The sequence below is a fragment of the Molothrus aeneus genome, chromosome 18 (assembly GCF_037042795.1).
Source record: "Molothrus aeneus isolate 106 chromosome 18, BPBGC_Maene_1.0, whole genome shotgun sequence".
Classification (NCBI taxonomy): domain Eukaryota; kingdom Metazoa; phylum Chordata; class Aves; order Passeriformes; family Icteridae; genus Molothrus; species Molothrus aeneus.
This window is the reverse complement of record NC_089663.1, coordinates 1,318,422-1,340,398: the sequence shown is the minus strand read 5'-3', so window position 1 is coordinate 1,340,398 and position 21,977 is coordinate 1,318,422. Positions and strand designations below refer to the sequence as shown.

Genomic DNA, 21,977 nt, shown 5'->3' with positions numbered 1-21,977 from the left:
GGGTGATGCTGAGGTGCCACCAAGGCCAGGCCCTGTCCTCTCACCCAGATGGGTCTGGGCGAGTCCCAATCCCTCAGGGGTCTCCACCTGCCCAGAGCAGCCCTGCTGTCCCCACCCTGGAACCTTCTGCACCTCCACAGCCTCATGGGATATCCTGGGGACTGTCCCCAAGGAGCTGCCACCATGTCCATGGTCTCCAAGGACACGAAATCCACCCAGCCAGGAGCTACCATCTCCAACACCGCAGGCTGGGACAGCACCACAACACCTGGAAGCTACAGGAACCTGGAGATGTGGCTTGCCAGTGCAGGGGCACATCTCCATCCCTTGGTGGCATCCACACTCTACCAACCAGGAGAAGATTTAGAGAAAGCAAAACCACATTTATTGGTGAGAAAGAGGCTCTGGCCCCATCTGTTTCTCTGTCTCCCTGAGGAGCAGGGCCCCCACCACACTCTGCAGCTCAGCCTGGAAGGGACACCTCTGCCTCGGTGGCCGCTGTCCCCTCCGGGCTCTGCCCAGGTGCCCAGTGGTCAGGGCCAGCCCCAGCAGCCCCCCCAGCACGGTGACCACCAGCACAGCACTGCCCACCAGGGCCAGCAGGAGCCTCTTCACCGTTTGGCACGGGGCTGGGAACAGCACAAACACACCTGGGGGTCAGAGGGGGGTTCACCACAAGAGGTGGGGGTTTTGGGGACATGGAAGAGCATTTGGGGTGTCCCTCACCTTTGTACCATGGCAGCTTCTCCTTCTGCACCAGCACTGGTCCAACAGTCTCCCGATGGAGTGTCCCCTCTCCTGGGAATGCTGTGAGAGGATATGTCCAATGCAGTCCAGCCCAGGTCCAGGAGCCCTCCCAAGACCCCAAAACAACCTGGGGCCACCCTGTCCCAGCCCTGGTACCTGGCACGTCTCCATGGAGGGTGTCAGCAGCGGGACAACCGGTGTCACAGCAGTGGCATGGGGTACTCTGGACAGGGTCCTCTGCGTTGTGCCAGCTGGGACAGGAGAGGACAGAACTGGGGGGCAGCTCTAGGGGTCCCCAGACTCCACCACAAGACCCACATGGTACTATCCCAGAGGAGATGTCTCCAAGCACCTCCACAACACCTCTGCAGCATGGGGGGAGCTGGGACCTGTGGCAGTGCCATCATCTGCCATCAAATAAGAGGTGACATCCAGACCACAGTGGGGTGACTTGGTCTTCCCAGAGGCGGGTTCTGCCCCCAGCACACCCATGGGGTGCTCGTGTCCCCACACACCCAGCGTACCTGGCCGTGGTGTGGCTGTAGAAGCAGGACCTGGTGGCACGTCCTTGTCCCCATGCCATCAGCAGGCAGTGCATATAGACCTGCTGAGACACCACGTCCTTCCTCAGGGACCCTGCTCTCCTTCTGCATGACCTCGTGGAGCTGAGGCCACCCCAGCAGGAGTGCTATGTCTCAGGATGGACAATGTTTTGGGACACCCAGGTCATCCCCCTCCCTGGGACCTCCATCCCATCAGCAAGGGCATCATCCCCACCTCACCTGCTCCTCCTCGGGCTCCCCCTCCAGCGTGGGGGCCAGGATGGAGAGCTGGAGGACAGAACCCCCTCTCTGGTGCTGGACAGACACATTCCCCAGCTTCTCCCCATGCAGGCACCTGTGGCAGGAGAGTGACACAGGACATTCAGACAGACAGGGCAGTCTCCAGGCTCTGGACATCCCTTTCCATCAGGATGTCCTGCACTGCAGGACCCCAGGGTGGCTGGAGAAGGAGCCCCTGCTTCCTGCCCCACCAGCACTGACCCACGGCTGTTCACCACCATGAAGACCCTCCTGGAGTATCCTGGCTGCTCCGTGGTGGTCCAGTAGCACTGATCCACATGGATCTTCATAGAGGTGCTGGGACTGAAGTGGACACTGGCTTCCAGGTGGATCATAGAGCCAGGGCTGAGCACTGGCAGCTTCTCTGGAGTGGCACTGGAGTCCTCTGAGAAGTGTGGATTCAGTGTGACACCCCCAAACCTGTCCCAGCAGAGATGAGGGCACCAGACACATCCCAGACCACCATCCCTACAGCTTCCCCCTTTCAGAGCCCACCTCCCATCCTGGCTCTGTCCCCCAGGCCTGCTTTCCCTGCTCTCCAGAGCTTCCTGGACTCCCCATGGAGCTGAGAGGGACCATGTCACCCATTGGGGCAGAGCTGACCCCCAAACCCCATTGTGGTATCAGGCACAGGACTGAGAACATCTCAAAGCCCTACACCCTCCACAAGGACAGGGGGGGAGCTCCTGCAGGGACAGCCACCTTTCCTGGTGGTCCAAGTCCTGGGGCCAGCCAGGAGAAGGCACTGACTGCTGCTGGTTGAGCCCTGGGTCTTGGCTGGACCCATCCCATGGTCTCCATTTTCCTGCCTCATCCCCAGAGCACTCACCATCGAGGAGCCTCAAGGTGAAGTTCATGATGGGCTCCTCAGAGTGGGAGTGAGCAGGAACCCTCCCAGTTCCCATGCCTGAGGGCATCACTGGAGCTGTCACCGTGTGACCAGGGGGCTCTGAGGCAGCTGGAGCCATGGTGGTCCCTGCAAGGGAAGGGCTGAGCCAGCAGTAGCATGTCCCAGACACAGCAGGGACATCCAGGTCCTCAGGTGTCCCCAGGACTTGTTGGGGACAGCAGCACAAAGGCAGGGAGAGCACCCAGGAGCACATCAGGGGCTCCTCTGTCCCCAGCCCCACCTGCACTACAGGAATACACCAGGAGCATTCCCAGCACCGTGACCCTGCCCAGGGCTGGGGACAGACCAGGAGCTGCTCATGGGGTGGGACACCACTGCCAGCAGCCACACACCCCACTAGGGCCTGTAATCCCCCTCAACCCAACCAGGACCCAGCAGCCCTGCTGGGACCAGCCCCCAGGTGACCATCAGGAACCAGCACTGGGCAAAGCAAGGGGCACCCACCACCCACAGGACAACCAGTGGGAGGAATAAAGGGCGATTCCAGCCCCACTCACCTGCCACCTCCAGCACAGCCCCACACAGCAGCACCAACAAGCACAGCTCCATCCCCAGTGAGCAGCATCCCCACCCCACCAGCTGGGGGTCTTTATGGGCTTGGGGCTGGGAGTCAATGGGTCCCAGCTGGCACTGATGGGGTTGGGGGCTTTGCTTGGTCTCTGCAGCCATTGTCAGCCCCACACCTGGGGGTGGTCCCACATCTCACAGCTTCCCAGCCCCACCACAAGAGCCTGTGCTCATCTTCCAGTCCCCATTCCATCCCACAGCCCCAGTGCCACCACTCAGACCGGTCCTGCAGGTGGTCCTGAGCATGATCCCATACCCACCAGTTAGTCCTGGTCCCATATGTACCAATCAGTCCTGTCCCCAGCTGTGATGCTGGGCGTCCCATGCCATTGTTGTGGTCCTGGTCCTCAGGAAGGTGCAGATCCCACCACAAGGTCCCATCCTCACCAGTCAGTCCTGCTCCTGTGCATGGTGCTGCTCCCAGCATGTCCTTTTACTCCTGCACATGGTCCTGATCCAAGCAGATCCCAGTTCACCACATGGCCTGGTCCCATCACTCAGCCTTGGTCCCTTGGATGTCCCTGGTCCCAGCTCAAGGTTCTTCAGTCCACCCTAGTTTTGACTCCACCATTGGCAGGATCTCATGGCTGATCCTGGTCCCACCAGAGAGTCCCAGTCCCCAGAACCCTTCCTTGTCCCATCATAGCTCTGCTTCCAGTTCTGCTGGAGGGGAACACCACATGGGAGCAGCAGCTTGGTCACAGCCAGAACAGAGACCTGGTGAAGTGCTCATGTCCCTGGGTCCTGCCTGCCTCAGGTGTCCCCATCACAGCCCCAACACCCCCCTACAGGTCTCCTCTGAGTGGGCTGGCCTGGTGGCCTGGCTGCAGAGGGAGCGTGGAGAAGTCCCAGTGCAAGTCCCATGGCCACCCCTGAAATGGGGTGCTCCCCACCAGCAGCAGAGCTGGAACATGGTGGCACCAGTGGTTTGTGTCACCAGTGACGGCTGGTCCCATGTCTCTGCTGTCCTTGTGAAGCCAGCAGACCTTCCTGAGGGCACCTGCACACCATGGGGGTGTCCCTCAGCACCCAGCAGGGACATTGGGGACAGACCCAGGCACCCCACTCACACTGAGGGTCTCATTCCTCAGCACTGCCTGGGGGACATGGGGCCCCACACCCCCAGCACTGAAGGGGACAGTGGTGCCAGGACCCTGGGGAGCTCCCAGAAGGAGCAGGGAATGGCTGAGCCTGCTGCTGTGGCTGTGAGAACATCCTCACCTCATCCATCCCATCCCAGAGGAGGAGATGGCTGGAGACCAGCTGGACCATCCTTATATCCAAAACCAAATATACAATTATATTACAAAAGTAAATTGTTTTTTTTATTTCTGGTCTTTACAGAAGGAGCTGAACACAAGGTGGGGGACAAGGGGGATCCCTTTGCTGGGGGGTGGCTCAGCCACAGGTGCCACCTCTGTGCCCAGCCAGGGCTACTCTCAGTGGGACGTGGCATCACCAGTGTCATCCAGCCCAGCTAGGACGCACGAGGTTTGTCCCCAAGGCAGGGTGGGCACTGGGGATGGCCCCTGCCCCCAGCATCCCCACCATGCCCTGGATGGCATCACGGGGACAGTCCCACTGCACCCGCTCCCATCTCCTCCCCACACCAGTTGTCACCAGACCCAGCTGGCCTTTTGGGATGTCCCCTGTGGGGACTAGGGCCACGGGCTCCTCTAACTGGGATGATGGGGGGCAGTGAGGGCGTGCCCTTTGCCACGGGGACTTGTTGATAAAGGCCGGGGCTTTTGGGATGGGTTTTCCAATCTCCAAATGGCTCCGGGTGCCTCTAGGTCACAGCCTAGCTGTTGGTGGGCTAAGAACATGCTGCACTCATCATACCCAAGGGCTGAAGCAGTGCAGCAGGTTCTGACATTCCCACACCCCAAAACCAGGGCTCAGTGGGGTGATTTGAGGAGCTCCTGGAGGGCTGGGTTCCCTGTGGGCATCTCTGCCCACCCCGGGCAAGGGAGACCCTCTACCACTGCTGTCCCAGCACATCCCTGTCTGCACCCAGCAACCTGGTGATGAATGTCCTGCTCCTGCTGTGACGAGGCCACATCCTTCATAAATCACTCCTCCAGCTTTTCCATGGGGAAGGAAGAAGTGGATCCTGCAGGAAAACACCACCCCTGGGCCCCCAGTCCTTGACCCTGCTGACAGAGGCAGAGTCTCCGCTCTCCTGCCCAAGCTGAGGCTCTGCAGGAAGGTGATGGAAGGTCCCCCCAAAAGTTCCTGGGCTCCAGAGCCTCCAGCCAGTTCCAAACCAATAGAACCATGAGTAACAAAAACAAAAGCACCTGGTTCTTCCCCAGGGAAGCGGGGCACCTGCCAGCCCCTACCACTTGAGGAAGTCCCGCACGTGGCTCCATAGCTTGGTGATCCAGAGGTTGGCCCCCAGGTCAGTCAGGTATTGGATTTCGGGCGTCAACATCTTGCGGCACAGCTTCTGGTGCTTCTTGCTGATCTTCTTCTTCAAGTTGTACCCCAGGATGGTCTTCTCCCCCAGGGGCTGCCAGGGCTGCATGGAGGACTCCTGGATGGCGCTGGCATCCACGGCGTGTCCCCCGTCGATGCAGATGCTGGTCATCTTCTTGTTCTCCCTCTGCAGCTCGGCCACGTCCCTGGCCATCCTCTCCCTCCCGTAGGCCTCCACCTTGCGCCAAAAGGTGGCATTGAAGTAGCGGTAGAGCTTGGCGTCGATCAGGTTCCAGGCGGTTGCCTGCTCGTACAGCTCAGGGGTCAGCCGGGACACAGTGGAGCCCTTGCGGGCGTTGAGCTTGAAGTAGAGGACGTCCTCCAGCTGCCAACACAGCAGGTCCTTGAGCAGCACCAGCGACTCATCAAAGTACTCGAGCAACATGACGAGGTGGAAGCGGCGGTCGATCTCCCGGATGTGCTCCTCCACCAGCGGGCTGTTGGCGTCCATGCTGCTGTCGTAGCCGAAGTCGAAGAACAGGAGGTTTTGGAGGTAGTGAGCGTTGAACCCGTTGGGGTCATAGTAGTGCTGGGGGTCCCGGAGGAACTCGTCCAGCTTGTCCTCCCCCGTGATCTTCCAGGTGAGGGGGATGACAGGCCCAAAGTAGTGGAAGGAGGACTCGAAGAGGTACGCGGGGTCCCGCAGCACGGTCACGAAGGTGGCGTCGGGCGGCAGGAGCTTGCGCACCTCCTCGTAGTGGAAGCGCATGTGGTTGCAGATGATGTTGAAGCACACCCCGGGCCGGTAGTGCTGCACCTGGCTGCGCTCGAAGAAGGACGGGTAGTAGAAGTCGTTACGGCCATTGGGGAAGGCGAATTTCAGGCGGTGCTTCTCCCCGAAGCGGAAGAGGATGTTGAGGATGGTGCTGCTGGCGGTCTTGTGGGTCTTCATGAACATGACATTGAGCTTGGGCCGGCAGCTCCACCCCGAGGCGCTGCCCGAGCTGTTGGACAGGGACGGAGCCTGGGACAGGTGGGAGGAGCAGGAGAAGGGCACGGGGATCCTGGGTGAGAGAAGAGGTGGAGCACCATGGTGAGGGGCACTGGCACTTAGAAGGCTTTGGGATATTCTGTGCTGGTGGAGCTGGATCTGGGGATGGGTTCTGGACCTGGAAATAGGTGCTGGACCTTGGGAATATATGCTGAACCTGGGGACAGGTGCTGGACCTGGGAAGGGGTTCTGGAAATGGAAATAGAGCAGGGGGTCTCCATGGGCATGGCCACGGTGGTCCTGGAGGAGGTGATGCCAAAAAGTGCATCAAGAGGAGCTCTCCATGGCCACAACTCCATGGAGAGGAGCTGATAACATTCGTATGGGAAATGAGAGCTCTCAACCCTTTGTAGGACTTATGCAGGGGGGCCAGGGAGCTCTCAATCCCTTGTAGGATCCATGGAGGAGGCCAGGGACCTCTCAACCTTACAGGAGTCATGAACTCCTCATGGAGTCATGAACTCCTCCATGGAGGAGGTCTGGGAGCTCTCAACCCTTTACAGGAGCCACAAACCCCTCAAGGGATCTGTGGAGGTCTGGGACCTCTCAATACCTTGTGGGATCCAAGAAAGATCCAGCCCCCCGCAAAAAGGGAAATAATTCCAGAGCCTGGCCCCACAGATGAGTTCATGGGCCCTGGAGGAACATGTGAGGACGCAAGGGCCATTATCTGAGCTGCCTGAGGCAGTGAGCAGAGCCCACAGAGTCGAGTGACTTTGGATACCTGTAATCAACTAGCCAAACTGATCCTTAATGAGGATCTCCACCCAACAGCACCAGGTTTGTGAGGCACATAAACCTTATTTACAAGCTTGGAGATTATTTTAATGACAGGCAGCACAGCCAGGAGCTGAGTGCTGTGGAGCAGTGAAAGAATCTGAGACTTGAGTCCTCTCCTCTCCTCTCCTCTCCTCTCCTCTCCTCTCCTCTCCTCTCCTCTCCTCTCCTCTCCTCTCCTCTCCTCTCCTCTCCTCTCCTCTCCTCTCCTCTCCTCTCCTCTCCTCTCCTCTCCTCTCCTCTCCTCTCCTCTCCTTTCCCTCCCCTTTCCACCCAGGAGCACTGAGTGCCCCACGGTGTCCCCAGCCCTGCCAGGAGTTGGGAACTGCAGGAAGGGGACATCTTGGTGTGAAGCCACCAGGGCCTGGAAAGCCCCAGGGCCATCTCCATGTCCCCCACCTCCAGCTGGGGGTTCCTGGTGTGGAACAGGGAGCCCGAGGTTCAGGGGGGCACGTGGGGACCCCAGACTCACTCAGTGACGCTGACTTGCAGCGGGGGGACAGCGTAGGAGTAGAGCAGCAACATGAAGCTGGTCAGGAGGGTCCCCAGGACCAGCCCCTTGCACATGGACCTCCAGGGCTTCCCATGCCACAGCATCCTGGTCACCTGCAGCCAGAGAGGAGAGACGTTGGTGCCAGGGACACAGGGACTGAGAGTGTGTGGCTTCAGCGAGGCACGTGGACATGTCACAGGCACGGCAATTCCCAGGAAAGCATCCCACTGGTGCCTGGCATGATCCACAGCACATCTGTGGCACAGGCCCAGCGGCTCTGCCTGCCCAGCCAACCTTTGCCCGCCCTGGGAAAACCCAGTGACTCCCAGTGGGAGAGGCTGCAGGGCTGGGATTGGGGGAAGGGGGAGCCATGGACAGCCCAGGGGCAGAATGGGCAACTGAGGGGCAGAGTGGCCATTCTCCACTGGGACACCACCAGCACCAGCAGGTGCTCCCTGAGGGTGCTGGGATCCATTTTCCCAGGAAAATCTGCAGGCCAGACCAGGAAAATCTGCAGCAGCTTGGGATGGTTTGGGTGCTGCAATACCCTCCCAGCGCAGCCTCTCCGGCCCCACCAGCAGCACTGGGGGGCTCGGGGGCCCCTCTGGCCATGGCAGCTTGGGCTGGCCCAGGTGGGGGCCAGGAACACGGAACTGGGGACAGAGGGGTGCAGGCAGGATGGCATCCCCAAACACACAAAACACACACACACACAGAGGGTACACACAGACACTCCCGTCCCCTCGTGTGCTCATGTGTGCACCAGGACACACAGTCCTCAATGCGTGTTCATACACACACAGGGCACACACAAAACATGCACACACATCAACCTTGTTCACACATACACGTGTGTGTACACAGACACACAGACACACGCTCACAGAGCCCCTGTGCCCGCTGCCCCCTCCCCAGCGCTCCCCCCGTGACCCCCTCCCTCCTCCCGGGACACGGGGGTCACCCTCACTGTGACACCGCATTGCAGCAGCGCCGTCCCCTGCGGCAGGACGCGGGGACGCGGGGACACGGGGACACAGGGACACAGGGACACAGGGACACAGGGACACAGGGACACGGCACCCGTGACCGCAGCCCTCCACAGCAGAGCTCCGCGCCCGGGAGCCCCCTCGAGCTGGGGGCTGAGCCCCCCCGGCCCTGCACCCCCATTTAGCGGCGGGAGCAGCATCACCTGCCTGCCCCAGCTCCCGCTGCTCCCGCTGCTCCACATCCTCCGGAGCCCCTCGGCCAAGGCTGGCTGCGCTCCCACTGCGTAACACCCCCAAAATTAACCCCCCGGCCCCCACCGCCGCCTCGCATCACCCCCTCACCCCTCAGAGCTCCCGCGGATATCCCAGCGGGATGAAACCCCGCTGCCGTGAGCCGTGGATCGCAGCCCGGCGCATCCCAGCCCCAGCCCCGAGGCAGAGCCCCCCCGTTCCCGGCTCACCCCCAGCACCGCGGTCACCGCCGCCCGGCGATCCCGGGGTGCCGCCGCTGCCGCCGCTCCCCCGCTCCGGCCCCCCCGGCTCGGATCGCCTCGCGCCGCCGAGATTTCCAGCTCGATGAATAATGAATGGAAAATGCAACCGGAGCCCCGGGCTGCGGCCGGGTGCTGGGCACAGCGCCGCGGGCAGGGGGGGAGCTGCCAGAGGGGCACCCGAAAAGCTCATCCAAGTCCCCCCCCACTTCCCCTGGAGCCGGGACCGCTGGATCAGGCAGGGCTGGTGCATCCAGCCTCTTCCCGAATGGTTTTCATGGGCGAGTGGGGGTGCTCGGTGTCACCACGGGGGGAGCAGGTGGCTCTGACAGTATCCCAAAGCCACCGTGTGGGTGGGAATGCCAGACGGCTCCAGGAGCAGCTGGAGTTCGGCTTTACACGGTGGCTGTGATTCCATCACAGTCACCGCCTGGTACCACCTGGAAAAGCCACTGGCCCTTTGAGAGGGCTGGGGAGACACCCACTTTTGTGGGTGCTGCCAAGAGGGAGCAAAGCTGGCACCAGCTTTGCTGGCACCACCTCCACAGGAGAGAGTGAAATGGCACCATAAACCCCTCTGATGAGTCCCAATGGATCCCAGCGAGTCCAGATGGGTCCCAATGGATCCTGATAGATCCCTGTGGGACCCCAGCAGGCCCCCAGGACCACACGGCACCGAATTCCAGAGCTGTGGGATGCCATGGGGATGCCTCGCTCCACTCTGCCTGCCTCCCAGGGTGGTTCTGGCAAACACTCCCCAGCCAAATATTCTATTGACTTTGCCTTCAGTGAGCAGCTTAATTATTAATAGCTCGTTAGGAGAGAGTGGTGCACTGGGTGTTCTCCTGAGGCTCCCACGGGTGGGGTGTGCCCGTGGCGCCAGCCGGCTGAGATGCCCAGCTGGAGAGCACAGCTGCACCCACCATTTCCTCAAGAGGCACCCCCAGGTCAGGCCAGGCCACCCAGCTCTGCAGCCCCCTCTCCGTGTTCCAGCAGCTCCCCATCTCCCTGGGGGCACCCCAGAATCTGCTTTTGGGCTTTCCCTACAGCATCAATTTTTTTAGGGCCAAGCCCCTGCGATACACAAGGCGCATGCACCTGCTTGCTCCTGATCCCACAAATCCATGGACACACTGTTTTGCACAGGCCCTGTCCCACATGGGCATGCTGCTTCCTACCCCCCTGTCCCCTCTGTGCCCCACGGGTACACAATTCCCCCCATCATCCTGCCCCATAGAGCTGCTTCCTGAGCTTCCCACGGCCCCCCAGCACCCCAACACCCACCAGGCATCCCAACACCCCCTCAAGCATCACACTACCACCTTATCATCCTGTGGCCCCCCCAGCATCCCACTGCCTCCCAAGCGACCCAACAAGCATCCTGCTGCCCCCTTCCCATCCTGCCACCCTCCAAGCACCCCTGCACTCCCCAGTATCCATCACCTTTTCCTCTCCCGCACCGCAGGCGCTGGGCCGTGCCTCTGCTCTCCTGTGCTGACTGGGGTGCCGGGAGAGCGGGCGGCACGGGGCGGGGGTGCCGATGCTGCTCCGACATGGAATAAGCTCTTCCCGGGCAGCTCCCCGCAAATGCCAGCTTTTCCAAAGCCTCCCCACTGCACCGCGGCGTTTATGGCATCACCGGGATCGCGGCCCTGGGTCGCCGGCCTGGCAAGGGGGAAGCGGACAGGAGTGGGAGCGGCTGGCGGGGGGACGCGGGGCTGCGGCCGGGCACTGCCCGGCTCCCCGGGGCCGGCCCTGGGTGCCTGCGGCCACCCCAAGGCACCCGGCCCCCACCCACTGCCGGGGCACAGAGGAGCCATTCAGCCCGTGCCGCGAACAACGGGGACATTTGTCTCCATCTGTGACCGCGGCCTCAACGGAGACATTGTCCCCGCGGGCCCCACCGCCGGCCCCTCGGCTCCCTGCCACCAGCCCTGCGTGGCCCCACAGCCCTGGGTGACCATGGCTGGCCCTGGGCGGCCGCACCCACCTCTCGCCAGCCACCGTCCTCCTCCTCCTCCTCCCTGTCCCACAGGACGGCTCCTGGCCTGGCCGCCACCTCCCGCAGCCGGAGCTCACCGGGGTTTGGGGAGCTCCTGCACCCCGGCCCAGCCGCCTGCTCCCCGGGGCACCCTGGCCACGCACCATCGGCTCCTCTTCATCTCCCGCAGCTTCCCCGCCCTCTTTCCTCCCTCCCACTATGTTTCCATGGATTTATGGCCTTAGTGACAGCAATATTCCAGCATCTCCAACCTTGGTGTGACAACTGTGGGACAACCACGGTGCCACCAGCCTTTCCACGCTCCTCTTGTCACAGCAGCTGACTGGGTGCCCAGAGGTGGCCACAACAGGAGGGCTCAGCCCTGTTGTTGCTCCATCACCCTGCATGTGGCAGGGTGAAAAAGGGGCTCTTGTGCTCCTGGATGCAGCCCTGGCTCTTCCTGCTGCCTTAGTCTCTGTCACTAAAGGAGGTGGTGTCAGCACTGGGGCCTCAAGCAAGGGGTGACCCCCTTGGCCATGCCTGGGACTCACCATCCCTGTTGGAGGTCTTTGGGGTTCAGAGCTTGTCCCTAAAGGATTTGTGGACATCACCTTGCAGTGAGCTGGCAGCTCTTGCCTCATCCCTGGCAGCTGCCCTATCCTGCCTGGCCTCATCAGTTCCCACACCAGGGGTAAACTGCACAATCCTCCAGGATCAGGAAAAGCCAAAACACCTCCGTTTTCATCATCATCATAATTGCAAGAGGAGAGATGAAGACCAGTGATCACAGTCACAGGATTTGCTGTGAAACTGGTGGTGTGGGAGCAATGAGCTGTCCCACCCTTCCTTTGCAGGGCACCTCTCCCAATGCCAGGTTTCTCCCTCTTTTTTGGGATGGGTCACAAAAGGATGCCAAGTTTCCCCCTTTCTGCGGGTGGGTTATGAAGGGATTCAGGTTTTCCCTGTGTTTTTGAGGGGATGGATGGTGAAGGTTTCCTACCCCCCCCCTTTTTTTTTTTTAATGGGTCACAAAGTATTTCCAGGTTTCCCATTTTCAGGGGAATGGGTTGTAAAGGGTTGGCAGCCAGAAGAGAGCTGCAGCGGCCGGTACGTGGCAGCTCAGCCATGGAATGCTGACAGCCTCGGGATGGATGTGAGCGAGGGGGAAGCTGCAACCCCCAATCCCCACATCCACCATGTCCCACAGGGGGTGACCAGGAGGGCTCCACCACCTCACACCCACCCCTGTCCCTGTCCCCCCCTGGATTTGGGGGTACAAAGCAGCACTCACAGAAAGCCGTGATGGCCAGAGCCGTGGTTCCTGAGGGAGCCGTGGATCCTGAGGGACTGGGTGAGGAGGCTGAGGGTGACAATGCTGAGGGGTCACACTTGGCTGGACACAGCCTTTATGGGCAGGGGAGGCCCCGGGTGGCCGGACTGGTCTGTGCCCACCGGCACCGGCTCTGCCCGGCCGGCCCAGGCCCTCAGCCTGGCCTGGGAGCAAGGCCTGGGCCCGGGGATTGCTTGTTTGGGGTCGGGGTTTTGGGAGCTGAGGTTTGTTTGGAACTGGGGTTGGTTTGTTTGGAACTGAGGTTGGTTTGTTTGGAACTGAGGTTGGTTTGTTTAGGGCTGGGGTTTGTTTGTTTGGGCCAGGAGCTCCTGGGGTTTGAGGCCCCGTTCGGGGTCTCCTGCTCTGAGGGGAGCCCCGGCCCTGGGGGTGCCCCAGGGGTCGGTCCTGCTCCTCCTGGGAGAGGGGAAAGCAAGGAGAAAACCATGAAAACAAAGGAAAAAGCCTTCCAACCCTCTCAAATGGAAAAAAAATATATTAAGAAAAAGAGGGGGAAGGAGGTAAAAAAAAAGGGGAGGGGAAACAAAGCAGTGGAACAAGTGAAGGGGAAAAATAAAATAAAAAAATAAAAAGGAATAAAAATAAAAGGAAAAAGAAAAAAATGGAAAACAAAGGGAGATAATGGAAACAGTAAAAAGAAAAAAGCACTTAAATAAAATCAAAAATTAAAAAAAAAGAAAAAAAAGAAATAATATTTAAGAAAAGAAACTATAAAGTCTGGATATTCCCAGCTGTTCTGTCTGAGCTCACTCCCTTCCAGGGGGTGTCTCTCTCCAGATCCTCTGTGTTCCCACAGCAGTGCCAGCGGTGTCCTCCAAAAATTCTTCAGAGTGAGACAGAGCATTCACCACATTTGGGGACAAAGGTGGGCCCCATAAACCCCATGAGACATCTTGTCCCCAGCTGTGGTGTCTCCAAGGTGTTTTTGGGGGAAAACCCAAGACTGACAGATAACTGCTGCTGCCAGGAACACATCCAGCAGGATCAGCAACCCTGGCACCAGCCATGGATCTCCACATCAGCCCCTGAGGGGCCTCCCCGACACCCAGGCAGAAGGAGCAAACAAACACCACCAGAAAAGCATCACCTTCTTTAATTAAAAATAAAAATACAGAGGAATATGGTTTTCTGTGTGGACACTGGGAAGCAGTGGGCTCTGGGCTCCACACTCCTCTGCCCCGGGGAGCTCTGGGAGCCAGGCTCCAGCAGCCAGGGCTGTGCAAATTCACACGGAACAATCCCAGAGCTCTCCTTGGCCTCCTCTTCCTCACGCAGAGGTGGCAGCAGCAGGGAGAGGACAGTCCTTGTAACACCGACTCCGCAGAGGGGAGCGGGGAAAGGCAGAGCAGCAGGTGGATTTACAGATGGGAAACGTTTCAAACACAGCATTTCTGCCCCAGGAGCAAAGCCAAGGGTTTTCCACCCAAAGGCAACAGTGGAAAACCATCCAGGAGCCCCCGGCCCCGTCAGGCTTGTCGCGCCTTCTTGTTCTTCTTCTTCTGCTCCTTGAGGGCTGCATCGTGGGCTTTCCTCTTCTCAGCCAGTTTGTTGGCCTGGGGAGAGACCCCCGAGACCCTCAGTCAGAGCAGGACAGGGGCTGCAAGCCCTCAGACCCACCCAAGCTCCAGCTGCACATGGAGGATGGGCCCCATGGCACCAGGATCAGGGCTGGGATATAGAGAGGGGACACAGGGAGCTCTGCCCACCTAGGCAGCCTGGGGACACTGGCAGGGACCTCAACACCTTCACCAGGGACAGGGAGGAGCGGAAGGAATGAGTGGGTCTGGGAAGAGCCCGCCCCAGGATGCAGGTGAGGGCCCAGCCTCCGTACCTCGCGGATTTTGCGCTTCTTCCCGAACATGATCTTCTTGTAGAGGTACTTCTCCCTCTTCTTCATCATCATGATGGCCAAGCGCTTCTCCTCGTTCTGCTGCTCCTGCTCCAGGCGCTGCTTGTCCTCCAGCCGCACCTTCCCTGCTGTCACCTTCACAGGGAGCACCTGTGGGGAGCCAGGGAGCTCTGGACACTGGGAACCCCCTCCTTCCACAGGGAGAGGCATTTCCAGCCCTTCCACTGCGGGCCAGGGAGAGCCACAGCTCTCAGCCAGGCCCTGACAGGGCTGGCAGCTGCAGCTTGTGAGTGTGGGGCCAGGAGCACCCCTGGGAGTGTTCCAGACTGGGCTGGACGGGGCTTGGAGCAACCTGGGACAGCAGGAGGTGCCCCTGCCTATGGCAGAGGCTGGAACAAGATGAGCTTTAAGGCCCCTCCCAACCCAAACCATTCCATGACTGAGTATCCCAGTGGTCCCAGGACAGGGACACCCCTCAGCAGGGACAGCGACACCAGGGCTGCCTCCATGGGCTCCCACCTTGTTGCTCTGCGTGCTCTGAGTCTTCTGCTCTTCCATCTTCTGCTCTTCCATCTTCTGTAATTTCATCTCCTCTTCTTTCTCAGACTCATCTTCCTCTTCCTCCTCTTCTTTGTCATTGTCACCTTCCTCTTCTTCCTCCTCCTCCTCTTCACTCTCTTCCTCTACAAAGAGACACCATCATTACCCTTGGGATGCTCCAGAGCAGGCACAGCCCAGATCCCAAACTCCTCTGGGGGCTCCCAGCACCTGGATTCTCTCCTCTCTGCAGGGCCAGCAGCTTCAGCTTCTCGGGAGGGATGTAGTCACCCTCCTTCTCTGTCACGAAGGGCGAGAGGTGCGGGGGCAGCAGGACCCCGGGGAAATAATCGGCCACGGGCAGGCACAGCTTGGCGTTGACCGAGTCAAAAACCCACTGGGGCTGCAGGTAGTACCTGGGTAGGGCAGAGGGGTCCCACCTGAGGCTCTGGAGCCCATGGGACAGCTCTGGGATGGCTGCTCCGGGCAGGGCCCCCCTGCCCCACTCACCTGCCAACCACCTGCTTGTCCAGGCGGGGCCGGTCGATGATGTGGTGGGTGATGGACGGGTCGGTGGCGTCGTAGGTGGCGCCGATGCACAGGGACTTGTCCCAGGACACCTGGCCGCCAAAGCACCTGTGGGCAATGCCACCGAGGAGTCAGACAGGCGGGTGGGACCCTCAGGGTCACCTCACCCACAGGACATCGGGTGGCTGGCCCCAAGAGTCCTGCCAGAGGGGGAGGCCAGGGCTGCCCAGCACGCACCGGATGACGAAGGCCAGCGGCTCCCGGGGCACCTCCCTGTTGAGGAAGAAGCGCAGCCCCTCAAAGAGCTTCTTGTGCTTCTCCAGAGCCTCCTGCTCCTTCTTCTTGGCGTCCATCAGCTCTGCTGTCTCCTGCTCAGAGCAAAGCCCTCAGCCTCCTCCCCACACAGCCCTTGCCAAGGCCCCCTTGGCCAAGAGGGGTCTCAGGAGCTGTCCCCAAGCTGCCAGCCTGGGCACAGCACAGGATCCCCCAAGACCAGGGATGAGCCCCCCACCAGGGTCTTACCCCCTCTACTGGGAATTCATCCATCTCCACCTCGTCCTCGTGGGTTGGAGCCACTGCCCGGGCCAGGCTGGCGCTCAGAGCCGAGAGCCTCTGCAGGGAGAGGACACGGAGTCACCTCCAGGGGGTGGGAACAGGGGCAGCCCCACGGGGGAAGGGGATTTCTCAGAGCAAGAAGCTGGAAGAGCCAGGGCCTGGACAGAATTCAGCCTCCTCCAGGCACCATCCCCAGCATGGGACTCTGGGGGGGTCCCTGGCCATGCAGGGGGAGGCCGGTGGTGCCCAAAGCCGAGCCCAGCTCTGCCCTACAGGAACAGGGAGTTTGGGATCAGCCCCCTCCACCCTGCAGGGATCTGGCTCTGTCCTTCGGTGCCACGCCAGGAGGGCTGTGGGCAGGACATGAAGGCCACACAGTGTCCCCACAGGTCACAGTGCCAGCAGTGTCCCTTACCTCCAGGTAGCTCTCTGAATCCATGGCGTACTCCTTGCCCTCTGCAGGCTTCAGCTCATCCTCAGCCTGGCTGTCGATCTGGGGAGGAAAACGGGTGAGGAGGCAGCTGCCAAACACATATAACCGAAAAATCTCTCATTTCCACCCTCCCTCCCCACCAATCCAGTTGCCACCACCCCAGGGTGGGATACAGTGACCCCGGGGTGGCCTCACCTTGGGGGGGTACAGCAGGTTCAGGGACTGGTAGAGGCGGAAGTTGACGAAGCCCAGGAGGGTGGTGTAGAACTCGGTGAAGGTGGCCATGACCCGGTAGTCCACGTCTGTGGGGTGCTGCCAGACACAGGATGGGACACAGGGATAAAGGACCCCCCTACACAGGGGCCCATCCCACACACAGTGTCAAGGATCCCACAATATCCCCATTTAGGAAGGGACTCACAGGGATCATCCAGGTCCTGTCCCAGACCCCCAACAATCCCACCCTGTCCATCCCTGGCAGTGCTGTCCAAAGGCTCCTGGAGCTCTGGCAGCCTCGGGGCTGTGCCCATTCCCTGGGGAACCTGGGCAGTGCCGGCACCCTCTGGAGGAAGAGCTTTTCCTTGAAAACCAACCTAAACATGCCCCAAATGCAGAGATGACACAGCCACCACCAGACCCTGGGCAGGGAGAACTCTGCAGGCTTCCCCCAGGGTCCTGCTGCCACCCCTCCATGCCTGGATACATGGAACACTTCATCCCACCATGGATAGGGACCTTGGGGTTTGGTCCAGGGACTCCAACTCTTCACGGTGAAGAGTGCAAGAGGCAATGGCTTCCCACTGCCAGAGGGCAGGGATGGATGGGATATTGGGAATCAGGAATTGTTCCTGGCAGGGTGGGCAGGCCCTGGCACAGGGTGCCCAGAGCAGCTGGGGCTGCCTCTGGATCCCTGGCAGTGCCCAAGGCCAGGCTGGATGGGGCTTGGAGCATCATGGGATAGTGGAAGGTGTCCTTGCCCATGGCAGGGGTGGAATGGGATGGGCTTTAAGGTTCTTTTCAACTGAAAACATTCCAGGGTTCTATGATTCAGAACCATAAAACCACAAAACCTAAACCAAACTGTGCTCAGCCCTGGAAATCCTGAGTGGGAATGGAGAGGGCCCTGCTGTGCCTGTGAGCTCCTGCCAAGGCTCAGGGGAAGTTGTCCCAGCACAGCAGGGACATCCCCATGCCCTGCTGCCTGGGGGACACAGCACAAGCCCTTTGGGGAGGCTGCAGGGATGATCTGACTCATCATTTCCCTTGCTCCACCAGCCTTGCTCCCACAGGTTAATCTTTAATGGCGGATAAAGGAGCACATTAATGATTGGGGACACATGAATGACTGGGGAGACTGGCACCGGCAGCCCCGGGGATCCCGGGGTGACAGGTGGCTGTGTACCCATGTGCCTCTGCAGCCAGGCCCCATGGTCTGTCCCATGTGCCACGGGACAGTCCCTCTCCCCTTGGTGATCCCCAAGGACCCAGGGTGATCCCCCAGGCTCTCCCCAGTACTCACGTCGTGGGCGAAGGCGTAGGGGGTGATCCAGGTGATGGGCTGCCCCAGCACCTCTGCCTGGTAGTAGATGCCCTTGATGGAGAGGAACACCTGGCAGGACAGAGCACAGGCTCAGTGGGAGGAATGCTGCTGTGTCCCTGTCACCGTCATCCTGACCCTGGCAGGAGGTTCTTCAGATCCCAGTGGGATGTGTGACCTGATAATCCAGTGGGATCCCTGCCCCGACACCCCAGTGGGATCCTGTCACAGACATGTTTTATGAAAAGTCCTTTCCTTAGGATTTTTTCTCCTGAGAAGCTGAGAGGCCTCAGGAACAAAATGTAAACAATGATTATCTGCTGCTGTGGAATGCAACAGGTGCATCTGGGATTGGTCTCATGTGGCTGTCTCTAATTAATGGCCAATCACAGTCCAGCTGTTTGGAGTGTCTCAGTCAGTCACAAACCTTTGTCATAATTTCTTTTCTATTCTTAGCTAGCCTTCTGATGAAATCCTTTCTTCTATTCTTTTAGTATAGTTTTAATATAATATATATCATAAAATAATCAATCAAGCCTTCTGAAACATGGAGTCAGATCCTTGTCTCTTCCCTCATCCTAAGACCCCTGTGAACACCATCACAATATCCCTGCCCCAGCATCCCAGTGGGATCCCTGCCCTGACCCCCCAGTGGGATGTGTGACCTGACATCCCAGTAGATCCCTGCCCTGACCCTCCAGTGGATCCCTAGCCTGAACCCCCAGTGGGATGTGTGACCTGACATCCCAGTAGATCCCTGCCCTGACCCCCCCTGTGTCCCCCTGCCCCGACCCCACGGTGTCCCCAGCAGGGCTGAGTGTCCCCAGCAGGGCTGAGTGTCCCCAGGCAGGGCTGAGTGTCCCCCAGTCCCACCTTGCGCAGGGAGCGGGAGGCGATGATGAAGTTCTGGAACTCTATGGCCAGGCGCCGGCACAGCTGCACGGTCTGCACGTGGCACTTGCCCGTGCGGGGGAAGGTGGAGAACAGGAAGCACATGGACAGGGCATCGTCCAGGTCCCGCAGAGCGTCCACAAATGTGGGGTACCTGTGCCCGGGGGGGGACACGGGGGTCACAGCCAGCCCCAGAGTCCTGCAGAGGCTGCTGGGGCTGGGGGAGAGACCCCGGCTGAGGAAGGAATGGGAACTGTGGAGCATCCACCTGCACATCCCAGCAGAGCAACACAGAGAGTGATGAACGGCCTCATTTAGGAATGGTTATTGGGTTTCCTCCCTCCTGTGTGCCCTCCTTGCTCATGGTCACCAAACTCACCAGAGCCTCGGCAGGATTAACCCTCCACCAGCCCTCTGAGGAAAGCATCCCACAGGAAGAGCAGGGGAGCTCCTAGTGTTCTCCTGGAGCCACCCAGGATGGCTGGGCATTCCCTGCTCTCTCATTCCTTCTTCTCCAGCCCAGAAACACAAAACTCCACCAATAACTCCAGAAATTGCACACAAGGTAGATTCTCAGAGAGGAATGGATGTGGTGAAAGATCAGAGAATCCCAAGATGGTTTGGGTGGGAAGGGACCCTAAAGTCCATCCAGTGCCACCCCTGCCATGGCAGGGACACCTCCCACTGTCCCAGGCTGCTCCCAGCCCCAATGTCCAGCCTGGCCTTGGGCACTGCCAGGGATCCAGGGGCAGCCCCAGCTGTTCTGGGCACCCTGTGCCAGGGCCTGCCCACCCTGCCAGGGAACAATTCCTGATTCCCAAGATCCCATCCATCCCTGCCCTCTGGCAGTGGGAGCCATTCCCTGTGTCCTGTCCCTCCATCCCTTGTCCCCAGTCCCTCTCCAGCTCTCCTGGAGCCCCTTCAGGCACTGCAAGGGGCTCTGAGGTGTCCCTGGAGCCTTCTCCTCTCCAGGTGAGCACCCCAGCTCTCCCAGCCTGGCTCCAGCCCTTGGAGCATCTCCATGGCCTCCTCTGCACTGGCTCCAGGTCTCTGCTGTGCTGGCCCCAGGGCTGGATGCTGCTGCAGGTGGCTCAGCCAGGGCTGCCTCACCTCTCCTTGACGATGTGGTCGAGTTTGTAGGTGGGTTTGTTGTCCTTCAGCCTCTCCACAGTGCCCCATTCGCTCTTCCCATAGGCCTTGCGAAGCTTCCTGACAAACACCTGGGGGGACAGGGGGACATGGGGGCTCTGTGGGCCAGGACAGGCCCCGGGGGGGCCCCTCGGGGGGGGGGGGGACACTCACCTTGTACTCCCGGAATTTGTTGACAATGGGCTCATGGAGCAGGAATTTGATGTCTTTGAGCAGGTAGAAGGTCCTGGGGGCAGTGGAGCCCTTGTTCACCTTCTTCTTGTGCTTGGGCTCGTGGGGGTAAATCCCCTTGAGGATGCAGAGGCGCCTGGGGATGGGGACAGTGCTGGGACAGGGGGGCCACGGCTGCCCTGTGTCCCCTGGGCCAGCCCAGGCCCCACCCGTGGAGGGGGAGCCCCAAACTCGGCAGCCTGAACCCAGGGCAGCTGCAGGGCCCCGAGGGACAGGGGACAGGGCCAGTCCAAGGGCCACTCCTCGGGGAGGAGCTCAGGGATTCCCACGGCCACCCCAGAGCCCAGCACAGACCTCGGGGGTCCCTCCTCTGCTCTCCCGGGGGGCTCTGGGGGTCCCAGGGGGCTGAGGGGCGATTGCTGGGGCCTGGATGGGCACAGCCCAGGAGGGCTGGGGGGTCGGGGGGCCCATGGGGGTGCTGGGGACGGGCAGCGGGGGGGGCGGGGATGCTGAGGCTGTCCCGGGGGACTTCAGGGGTGCCTGGGGGAGGGCTCAGGGGCTCTGGGGATCCCGGGGTTCGGGGGGTCCCGGAGCCACCCTCGCACCCACCGCCGGCTCCTTCGCCCCTCGCTTCCCTGGGTGGCACCGGGGGAGCTCAGGGCACCGAAGCGTTCGCAGGAAGGGGGTTCGGGGTGCGGGGGGCACCGCAAGGGCCGCGGGGTCCCGGGTCTGGCCGCACCTGAAGTCGGGCAGGCTCAGCTGCAGTTTCTTCCGTGCTCGGTTCCGGGTGATGTAGTTGGTGGCGGCTCCGCGCTCGTACTGGGAAGAGACGGGAGCGTTGGGGGAGCTTGGGGCTGTGGAGGGGACCCCCGCAACCAGCCCGGGGCCACCGGGACCCCCGGGAGCGGAGAGGGAGGAGGGACGGGAACCAGGGCATGGGGGGCTGGCAGGGGGCACCGGGCATGGCCAGCCCGGGGGCAGGAGCGGAACCGGGCACCGGGAGAAGGAGCGAGCACCGCCGCCAGGGAGGGCTGCAGGGGCACGGCGCGGCCAGAGGGGCGGCACCGGGGGGCACGGAGAGGGGAGGGAGGAACGGCCCGGGGAGGCACCGGGCGGCGAGCCCGCGGCCGAACAGAGAGCGAGAAGGGCCCGGTACCTTCTTCTTCTCCAGCCCGCCCATGGCCCCAGCGCCGCCGCCGCCGCCGCCACGTGCCCTGAGCCACGCAGGACCCCACGCTGCCCGCGGCTCGCCTGCGCCCGCCGCCGGGCCTGCGCACACCGGAGCGGCCCCGCGCGGGCACCGAGAACGGCGTGAGCACCGAGAGCAAAGCGGGCACCGAGAGCAAAGCGGGAAAAACGGGCGGGCGGGCCGGGGCAGGCGGCACCGGCGGCTCAGTCAGGCGCGCCGCGGGCAGCCCAGAGCCCTAGCAGAGGGGTCCTGAGACGCAGAGCGCACTGGGATATTGCGGTGCCCTGTGGGGCATGCCGGGATATAGCGAGGCAGGGAGGCGCGAAGCACGTCGGGATATACAGCTGCCTAGTAGCGCGGGGCATGCCGGGATGTACCGAGGCGGGGCTGCGCAGGGCATGCCGGGACACAATGAGGCAGTGGTGGCACTGAGCACGCCGGGATATAGCGAGGCAGGGGTGCCGCAGAGCACGCTGGGATATAGCGAGGCAGTGATGGCGCGGAGCATACTGGGATATAGCGAGGCA

At 61.1% G+C, this 21,977-nt stretch overlaps 3 protein-coding genes across 6 annotated transcripts; all 3 read right to left on the bottom strand.

The window, feature by feature from the left end:
• Nucleotides 1–362: 362 nt before the first annotated feature.
• Nucleotides 363–3,994, bottom strand: LOC136564469 (uncharacterized). Of its 2 annotated transcripts, none has more exons than XM_066562444.1 (8): nt 3,327–3,994; nt 2,419–2,565; nt 1,791–1,974; nt 1,530–1,644; nt 1,272–1,354; nt 904–998; nt 727–807; nt 363–629 (listed from the first exon to the last, which is right to left on the bottom strand). In XM_066562444.1, exons 1-8 carry the CDS (start codon nt 3,343–3,345, stop codon nt 385–387), a joined length of 969 nt encoding a protein of 322 aa, XP_066418541.1. In that variant the 5' UTR covers nt 3,346–3,994; the 3' UTR covers nt 363–384. The 2 variants fall into 2 exon arrangements, with proteins under 2 accessions (XP_066418541.1, XP_066418542.1); XM_066562445.1 differs by having other exon boundaries at nt 1,272–1,351.
• Nucleotides 3,995–4,364: 370 nt separating this feature from the next.
• On the bottom strand, nt 4,365–10,821 carry GAL3ST1 (galactose-3-O-sulfotransferase 1). Of its 3 annotated transcripts, none has more exons than XM_066562422.1 (3): nt 10,726–10,821; nt 7,785–7,918; nt 4,365–6,548 (listed from the first exon to the last, which is right to left on the bottom strand). In XM_066562422.1, the coding sequence occupies exons 2-3, from the start codon at nt 7,907–7,909 to the stop codon at nt 5,405–5,407; spliced, it is 1,269 nt and encodes a 422-aa protein (XP_066418519.1). In that variant the 5' UTR covers nt 7,910–7,918; nt 10,726–10,821; the 3' UTR covers nt 4,365–5,404. The 3 variants fall into 3 exon arrangements, with proteins under 3 accessions (XP_066418519.1, XP_066418518.1, XP_066418520.1); XM_066562421.1 differs by lacking the exon at nt 10,726–10,821 and adding an exon at nt 9,253–9,348; XM_066562423.1 differs by lacking the exon at nt 10,726–10,821 and adding an exon at nt 9,134–9,194.
• Nucleotides 10,822–13,687: 2,866 nt separating this feature from the next.
• On the bottom strand, nt 13,688–21,480 carry PES1 (pescadillo ribosomal biogenesis factor 1). Its single transcript, XM_066562049.1, has 15 exons — nt 21,418–21,480; nt 21,001–21,080; nt 20,244–20,397; nt 20,052–20,161; nt 18,924–19,095; nt 18,033–18,122; nt 16,709–16,825; nt 16,496–16,573; nt 16,048–16,137; nt 15,763–15,893; nt 15,508–15,633; nt 15,229–15,413; nt 14,980–15,143; nt 14,443–14,610; nt 13,688–14,164 (listed from the first exon to the last, which is right to left on the bottom strand). Exons 1-15 carry the CDS (start codon nt 21,439–21,441, stop codon nt 14,078–14,080), a joined length of 1,776 nt encoding a protein of 591 aa, XP_066418146.1. The 5' UTR covers nt 21,442–21,480; the 3' UTR covers nt 13,688–14,077.
• Between the last annotated feature and the right edge of the window lie 497 nt (nt 21,481–21,977).